Source organism: Myotis brandtii, unplaced genomic scaffold (genome assembly GCF_000412655.1).
Source record: "Myotis brandtii unplaced genomic scaffold, ASM41265v1 scaffold406, whole genome shotgun sequence".
NCBI classification, from domain to species: Eukaryota; Metazoa; Chordata; class Mammalia; order Chiroptera; family Vespertilionidae; genus Myotis; species Myotis brandtii.
Window position 1 is genome coordinate 509,591 of NW_005365599.1, and position 9,446 is coordinate 519,036.

At 41.2% G+C, this 9,446-nt stretch overlaps 1 protein-coding gene across 1 annotated transcript in view; it reads right to left on the bottom strand.

The window, feature by feature from the left end:
* SIDT1 (SID1 transmembrane family, member 1) overlaps window positions 1–9,446 on the bottom strand; it is a 51,982-nt gene that overhangs the window by 26,592 nt on the left and 15,944 nt on the right. Inside the window, exon 9 of the mRNA XM_014545380.1 lies at window positions 4,860–4,903. Coding sequence (XP_014400866.1) covers window positions 4,860–4,903 — 44 coding nt within the window. The remainder of the gene's footprint in view (window positions 1–4,859; window positions 4,904–9,446) is intronic.

A 9,446-nucleotide genomic window follows, 5' to 3' on the forward strand; every position in this document is an offset into this window, starting at 1 on the left:
TTTCAAAAGCTGAGGAGAAAATGAAGGAAACCATGAATCTTTGTAGAGGGATATAAAATTCCTCTCAAAGGAAAAACTCAGCAAGAAAAGTCAAGGAAATTTGGAAAAAGAAGAGTAGAGGGTCAGGACTAGCATTAGAGACCCATCGCCCCAGAGCCCGGTGATGCCTGTGCTCCTTGGTGTCTCCAGACTCAACACACTGCTTGTCTTACTCCCTCTGAACCCTGCTCTTTGCTGAGAGGCTGACTCAATAACGGCTCTATCCAGGGAAGGGTTCACTGGATTGGCCATATGGTTCTTAAATGTACAAACCTGACAGGTTTGTCAAGCTCCCTCACTTGAAAAAGTGACCTTGCCTTATGCTACACCCAGGTTCGTGGTGACAGCTCAGGTGCCCCACAGGCCTGTGAGGTATGCTTCATTCATCTCTCTTCCCACTTGGTGTCTGAATTTCTGTACAGACTCTTTAACAATGATGAGAAATATAGGTTTCTCTGCTGAGAGAGCCAGTGGAGGAAAGGTTTTTAGAGCACAGAGCTTTTTCTAGTACTCCTCAGATGACCCCAGAGAACCTTACTTTAAGTCCTACGTCAGGGGTTCTCAAACTACGGCCTGTGGGCCACATGCAAATACAAATATTGTATTTGTTCCCATTTTGTTTTTTTACTTCAAAATAAGATATGTGCAGTGTGCATAGGAATTTGTTCATAGTTTTTTTTTAAAACTATAGTCTGGCCCTCCAACGGTCTGAGGGACAGTGAACTGGCCCCCTGTTTAAAAAGTTTGAGGACCCCTGTCCTAAGTGATGAATGGAGAATACATTGTCCCTTCAAGGACAGAAGAAGCTCTTTACCAGCACTATTTCCACTTCATCTGGCTCTAGGGTCTCATCTCCTTTTTCATCCAATCCTATCTAATAAAGAGGGACTATGCCAATTGATCATCACACCATCGCAAAGATGGTGGCGCCCACAGCCAATAAGGAGGAAATATGCTAATTGACTGCCATGCCCTCAAAGATGGCGGTGCCCACAGCCACAAGATGGCGGCGCCCGGTCCCCTCAGCACCGCTGGGGTGGCAGGTGTGGCAAGGCCGGACCCACCCCCAGGGGGGCCCAGCCTTCCTGTGCACCTGCCCCCAGAGTCCCCCAGTCCCCTCAGCCCCTCAGCTGTCCAAGGCCGGCCCAAGGTGCAGGCAAGCCTCGGATGGCAGCTGCCCAGCCACCCAGGGTCGCCCGAGGCTCAGGTAACCATGGCCGGCCGAGGCTTGTGCTGCCGGCAGTGGCAGCAACAGAGGTCTCAGGCTGGGCTGAGGGACCCCCCCTTCCAGTGCATGAATTTTCATGCCCTGGGCCTCTAGTGAAGTATAAAATAAGTTCTTTCTCTTTTTAGGATAGTTGGAGCCAATGTTGACATATTTCATATAAAACTTAAAGAACTGCAGACAAGTCAAAGGATAACAAATGCAGAGGAGTCGGCAGGTTCTCCAGATGCAGCCTTCCTGTGGTAACTTAACTAAAATAGTGCTGCCACCAAGCCCCCAAGGCATTTCCTGGAGCTCTGAGCTCCACTGAACTTCCTGGAGCTCCACAGTCACACTAATCTTGGCCCTGGGGAGAGACAGACATTTCTGAATCCTGGTCCTCTCCAAAGGTTCCTCCCTGAATGTCTCACTTCAGCTTCCAGATAAGGTGCCTCTCTGAGGCTGGCTTATCAATGCTCTGTTTGATATGTTTAAAAAAGTCACTAACTGGTTTTTCTCCAAGGTAGATCTTGTCTTCTCTGCTCTTGTTTTTTTTTTTTTTTAATATATTTTATTGATTTTTTACAGAGAGGAAGGGAGAAGGATAGAGAGTTAGAAACATCAATCAGCTGCCTCCTGAACACTCCCCACTGGGGATGTGCCCGCAACCAAGGTACATGCCCTTGACCAGAATTGAACCTGGGACCCTTCAGTCCGCAGGCCGACGCTCTATCCACTGAGCCAAACCGGTCAGGGCTCTGCTCTTGGTTTAAATCACCTAAGTCTCCTCTCACTAGTGGTCCTGTGACACGAGTTGTATTATCTTTGATCTTTCCCTGTAGCCTCTTTGCCACAAAGATTCTTTATTTCCACCCTATTTCAAAGCCCTTTGTGGTGAACTTTCTTATTCCACACTTCCTAACTAAGCTGGGATTTTGCTCAGGTATCCTCACCTGTGCCTGGCAGTCCATGTGTTTAAGTCAGTGATTCTCAACCAGGGATGGAGAAAATGTTTTGCCCCCAATATGACATTTGGCAATGTCTGGAGACATCTGAGTTGTCACAGGGAGGAAGTGTACTGCTGCATTCTAGTAGGTAGAGGTAAAGGATGCAGTTAAATGTTGAATTTCCTGCAATACATAGGACAGCCCCCAACAACAAAGAACTATCTGGCCTGCAATGTCAATTAATGTTGAGTTTGAGAAATCCTGGTCTTACCAAAAGATGATCTCATCCTAATTCTAGAAGTAGGCTTAATGGATCTGTGGGTAAATATGTTCCTTTGCAGTGACTGGTTTACCAATAAGTGTACAATTCACCGTAGGCCAGTAAAGTGAGAATAAGTTGCTTCTGAAAACATCCTTCCCTCTGGACATTGTCAAGTGAGGGTATAAATCTGATCCATCTCACCACCAGCACTGAGAGCAAAGGAGAGCCAAGGAAATGGCAGGGAAAGGACCAGAGCCACCTGACTCAGTCAGTCCTGAAGCCCAACTTTCTGCTCAACTTCCAGGGAAAAGAGCTTCATATGGTTTAGGCATGTTTGAGATATATTTTCTTGTTACTTGCAGCCACATGAAACCTAATTGATTCACCTTTATTCTTACCTTACCTTACCTTACCTTACCTTACCTACCTTACCTTCCTTTCCCTTCCCTTTTCTTTCCTTTTCCTTTAGTCACTCATTAATTTCTGCTGCCATCTGAAGGGCACCTCTAGCTCTTAGCTTATTTTCAGGGCCTTCTTGATTTTGACAATCATCTGGCCCAAGTCCCAGCTCTGTTCACCTATGTTTCACTGTTCAAAAGAGTCTTCTAAACATGGTGTTCCTTTAACTATCATTATAATAATAAAATGACTTCACTCATACAATAAAAATAACAAAGTATTCATTCACAGAGCACCGAATGGGATCCAACCAATCAGGCTTTCTCAGTTCAACCAGGCATAAAATAAGAGCAAAACCTGGGGAGTCCTGGCGAGAAAAAGGTGAAATCCAGAGAGAAGGCAAATTTACCTAAACATTTTACGAATAAAAGGGAAAGTAGTATTTAGCATCTTAATGACAGTAGAGCAGGTTTCCTTGCACAGTCTCTTATAATGGCTGTTGAATGTTATTGTAAAAAATTGCCTGGGTGGCTGGAAAAGTAGACCTGCTGACAGTAAGGAAGACAAAAGTCAAAGGAAGGCAGGAGATGCAGCAGGGGGGAAATTCCTGCTGGTTGTGTGTGGGGGAGGGGCTCAATTTGTGTCTTTCTAAGATTCCGTGGGTTCATTTAAGTGTTGAAAACACAAACTAAACATCTGCTGCTTGTGACTTAAAAATCAAGTCTCACTTATCATTCCTTTCCCAAATGATCACTCTTTGCCAAATGGCGTATGAGTACTGTGAAACTCATGCTGATTTAGGCTTTTCAAAAATGAGGACATGTACAAAAGTACAAACTTCCAGTTATAAAATAAGTAAGTCCTGAGATGTCATTAATGTACAGCATGGTGACTATCTTACCTAATAATAGACAAACATGTAAATTGACCATACCTTTGCTACGATAACCAGCCAATCAGGAGAGTATGCAAATAACCCAACAAAGATGGCGGTTGATTTGCCTACATGGGCTCCAAGCGGTGGAGCAAAGCCTGATGGCCCCGGGGCCGGAGCAGTGAAGGCTGACGGCTCTGGGGCCAGCTCCAGCAGGAGCCCAGCCAGAGCGAAGGCCTGGGTCCTGGGTGCCAGAGGCAAACCGGTGTCAGCAGCCAAGGGAAGGGAAGGCCTATTGCACGAATCTCTTCGTGCAACAGGCCTCTAGTAGTTAATAATCCTATATTGTATATTTGAAAGTTTCTGAGAGAGTAGATCTTTAAAGTTCTCATCACAAGAAAACAAATGTGCATGTGTGGTAATGAATGCTAACTGAACTCATTGTGGTGATCCTTTTACACAACATACAAATATTGACTCATTATGTTGTATACCTGAAACTTATACAGTGTCATATATCTCAATTTAAAAAATGAAGACATTTAATTTTTTAAAAGTTTTGATAAAAAGTATCAGACAATTGAATTCCTTTGTTCAAATTCTCAGAGTAGAGGAAAGGGCATATTACAATGGTTGGATAATCAATTACTCTGGATTTCTCAGAGTTATTATTCTTATGATATTTGCTAGTCTCAAATATTTCAGTTTTCTAGTTACTTGAACAAAAGAAACCAAACACCTCTATCTCAATTTGGGAAAATTAAACTCTGAATTAGAGTTAACAATACATTTTTAATATTGTTCATAAATCAACTTGGGGATAGGTATAAACAATTTATATCCTCAAAAAGATTTTACTTTTAAAAAGGATGAATGGCTGACAAATGGACTTGTGGATAATTACAAGGGACGCTCCAAGCAAAAGTTTTCAGTATGAGTTCCATATCTCAGTAATTATTGGTTCTCACTGAGCTCCATTTTCTGTAGAAAGGCTACAGATTAGACTATTTTGTGGGTTAGGAACCAAGGGAGGGATTGGAAATTACTAAGGGCATAGAGACAAAAGAAGTACCAAATGGGAGTGTTACCATACACATGACATCAATTTGATTTGAAACCAGGGATTTTTCTTACCATCATTGGAACCAAAGCTTCCATCAATGGATTTTCTCTGAAACCTGCAAAAAAAGCACATGCACATGCCCCCAAGGCAGTGAAAACCTCAGCATTTTACCTGTGTCCTCTATAGACTTTATTGCAGATTTGTCTGCTAGAATCTCTTAAAAATGGGCCTTTGGATGTGGAGAACTTGGGACTCTGATACATTGCTAGTAGGATTGTAAAATGGTGTAGCCACTTAGGAAAAGTTTGGCAGTTCCTCAAAAAGTTAAACATAGAGTTACTATATAATCCAGCAGTTCTATCCCTAGAGGTGCGTGGGAGCACACGCGCACGCACACACACACACACATATTCATTAATTTATTTTAAGATTCATTTATTTTCAGATAACTAACATACCATAAAATCCACACACCCTTTAATATACACAATTCAATGAGTTTTAGTATGTTCACAAAGTTGTGCAACTATCACTATTACCTAATTCGAGAACATTTTCATCATCCCCCAAAGAAATCTCAAATCTATTAGCAGTCATTCCCTATTCCCCTTCCTCCCAGCTCCTGGCAACCATTAATCTACTGTCTGTCTCTATAAATCTGCCTATTCTGGACATTTCTTATAAATGAAATATACTATATGTGGTCTTTCTTGACTGGCTTTTTTCACTTAATGTTTTCAAGGTTCATCTATATGACAGATGAATCAATACTTCAGTCATTTTATGGCTAATATTCCATTGTATGGATATATCACATTTATTGGTTTATACTTGGTGGACATTTTGGTTGTTTCAACTTTTTGACTCATGGCCCCTTCCTTTGTCTTTAGAGTGTATGACTCCAACCCCTGCTTCCATCATCACGTCTCCTCCTTCTGCCTTTGACCTTCTTGTTTCCCTTTTATTTATTTTTTTATTATTTTTTTTAAAAATATTTTTTATTGATTTTTTTACAGAGAGGAAGGGAGAGGGATAGAGAGTTAGAAACATCGATGAGAGAGAAACATCGATCAGCTGCCTCTTACACACCTCCTACTGGGGATGTGCCCGCAACCAAGGTACATGCCCTTGACCGGAATCGAACCTGGGATCCTTCAGTCCGCAGGCCGATGCTCTATCCACTGAGCCAAACCGGTTAGGGCTTGTCTCCCTTTTATATACGGACCCTTGTGATTACATTATACCCATATGGATAATCTGGGATAATCTCCATAATGTTATCACATCTGCAAAATGTCTTTTGTCCTGTAAAGTAACGTATTCACAGGTTCTGTATATTGGCATGTGGACATCTTTTGGGGGCCATTATTCTACCTACTATCCCATTTTAACAATATTAAGTCTTCCAACCCATGAACATGGGACATCTTTCCATTTATTTAAGTCCTCTTTAATTTCTTTCAAGGATGTTTTGTAGTTTTAATTAATTAAATGTGTTATTAGGTATTTTATTATTTCAATGCTATTGTAAATGGAATTGTTTTCTTAATTTCATGTTCGAATTGTAAATTGCTAGCGTATAGAAATCCAATTGATTTTTGTACACTGATCTTGTATCTTGTAATCTCAGTAAATGCAGAGCTTCTTTTTGGAGGTGATGAAAATTAGATAGTGGTGGTGGTTGTGGAACTGTGAATACACTAAAAACCACTGAATTGTATACTGTAAAAGGGTGAACTTTATGTTCTGTGAATTATATCTCAATAGCTATTATATAAAACCTATGTATACCATTTGAGAATGTCTACCAAAAATTTAAATGTGAATTACCCTCTTCCCCAAAGTGAGCCTCCCTTTTGAATATGAGGCTGGAGTGGAGGAGGAGGAAGGTTGGGGCTAGATGCACCTATACTTTGCTATATGCTCTTATTTTCTTCCAGACGGGGACTCCAGAAGTGGCACACTCCTGATCCTGGTAATTTGGTGGAGGAACTTCTCTTCATATCTCTTTTTTCTCTAGACACAGCAAATTCATCCCTGCCTCAGGGCTTTTGCTCTTGTTCTCTGCCTGGGCCACTCTCTCCCCAGATCCTCACATCGCTGGCTCCTTTCTGCTATTCAGTCTTGGTTCTGAGAGGTCTTCCTTGCTGAATTAATTAAATCTAAAGTAGCTTCCCCAATACAATCATTCTCTATCACTCCAGAATCTTTATTCTTCTCTATCTAGCTGAAATTATTTTATTAACTGCTTCCTTGCTTATATGTTTTTCTCTGTACCATGTAAGTTCTATTAGAGCAGGACTCTAGCTTGTCTTGTTCATCACTCTATCTTTCACCTCTAGGACAGGCCCTGCCACATAGGAAATGATAACTAAATATTTGTTGAATGAAAAAGGCATATCATTAAGGAGAGCAGTTACAATTTTGGCCTAACTGTTTAGCTGGCAAATAAGACTCTATTGAAGTCCCCTTTAAAAACAATTTTAGTGATATTAACCGGCAAACAATTATGTATTTGGCCTCATTAAAGATGATGTATTTGGATTGTGTGTTTGTATTAACAGGCTTTACCCACGCTTGCCCTAGCTTTTGGAGCTGATAAAATTTTTCATTAGAGGAGTTCAATGATTTACAAAGCCTGAGTGAGGCAGGCAGTATCCAGTAAGAAAAGGCAAAAATAGTAAATGAGAACTATGCTAGACATTGAAAATGGCTACACCTCATCTTGTATCCAGCTCCTTCAATCAAAAGTAGAGTCCATATCTTCACTTCTTAAATCGGGACTGACCTCATGACTTGTTTTGACCCACAGAATGAGGGGGAAGTAATACCATTTCTCAGCCTCATCTTAAGGAGGCCTCACACTCTTCTGTTATCTCTCCTGGAGATACAATAAGCCAGGGCTAGTCTGCGGGAGGGTGGGAGACCCAGCACTGCTGAGGGCAGTCCAGAAGAGCCAGCTCATAGATGGCTTAGCAGCTGGTTGCATTCTATGACCACATCCAGCTGAGATCCCAGCCCAGTCCAGCTGACCCACAGATTTTGAGTAAACTTAAATATTTATTGATGTATGCCACTGAAGTTTTTATGGTTGATTTTTATGCAGCATTATTGTGGCAATAGATAACTAATACAAGTATCCAGAGAAGGATGAGCACCCAGAATTGAGCAGTTTGAACTCAATGTCTGGCAGGGTGGTTGAGAGGAACATACAAGAGAATAGGTATGCAGTGCTTGGGCCAGGACCTGCACATTCATTGTGGGGGCTCCAAAAATACTGAATAGATTGGGTCTGGAGAAAGGGAGGAAAATGGTATTTAGTCATGTGTTCAAGAGAATATAGCATAAAAACACTTTGAGGGCGGGACATACCTCTAACCCAGCGGTTCTCAACCTGTGGGTCGCGACCCCATTGGGGGTCGAACGACCCTTTCACAGGGGTCGCCTAAGACCATCAGAAAACACATATATAATTACATATTGTTTTTGTGATTAATCACTATGCTTTAATTGTGTTCAATTTGTAACAATGAAATTGGGGGTCACCACAACATGAGGAACTATATTAAAGGGTCGCGGCATTAGGAAGGTTGAGAACCACTGCTCTAACCAGTGTTTCCATCCTAATCTCATAGCAGGTACTGAAAACCCCACATGTATTAATAATGGGGGGCAGGGGACTCATTTGGGTTTTGTAGAAAACTGTTATTTCTGCTTAGTTCAATGAAGGAAGAGTTGTATTAGCATTTTCCCTCAGTCTGTTCCCCTATTTAGAATGCCAACTAGTTCTTATGTCTTCAGATTTCTATTTTTAGTTTGTCTATATTTGGAAAGAAACTCTGCTCATGCATTGACTGTAGCAAAGTAATCTGGCAGCTTGAGGTTTCAACAGAGCCTTATAGCACAACTTTGAAAAACTGTGCTCACTTCAGTAGGTTGAATAACAACTGTAGAGAGATTGATATCCAGCTATTAACTTAATGTTTTGTCGGTGTGTTGACTATGCATGTTAACTAACTAAAGAGGTGAAATCCTATCTCCTCAAATCTAAAACATCAAGAGTAGAGACAGTCTTCCTAAGAGAAGCAGAAGAGCCGAACCTCTTATTCCATGACATTGAAGCTCATCTGAGTCAAAACTGGAAGCTTTTTGGACCTTTTCCCCAAGTGAATCCATTCTGGGGCTGCCCTCCCTTACATGCCCTGACCACTCTAGACCCATTTTGACCAGGCTGCTTAAGAGCTAAGGCTCTAGAGTCCGGCTGTCTGGTTTCAAACATTTACTGGCTGTGAATTCTTGGTCAGATTGCTTCATCTCTCTATGCCTCAATTTCCTTCACGATCAAATGGTGATAATACTAGTACCCATTGCTGTGGATCATTAGACAAGATCATCTGCTTAGAGAGTTTGGCACAGAGCAGGTACTTGTTAAATGTTAATGATTGTAATCTGATAAATTAATTGAGCTGATAATTAATGTATGTACTTTTAGGTATAATATTTGCCTGTAGACTGGAATCTTTGCTTTTAACTTTTTATTTGAAAATAACTTCAAATTTATGGAGACCTTCTTATAAGAATATAACAGTCACATACCATTTACCTAGATTCACTTATTGTTAGTATATTACTCCATTTGCTTTATCAGTTTTCTCTTT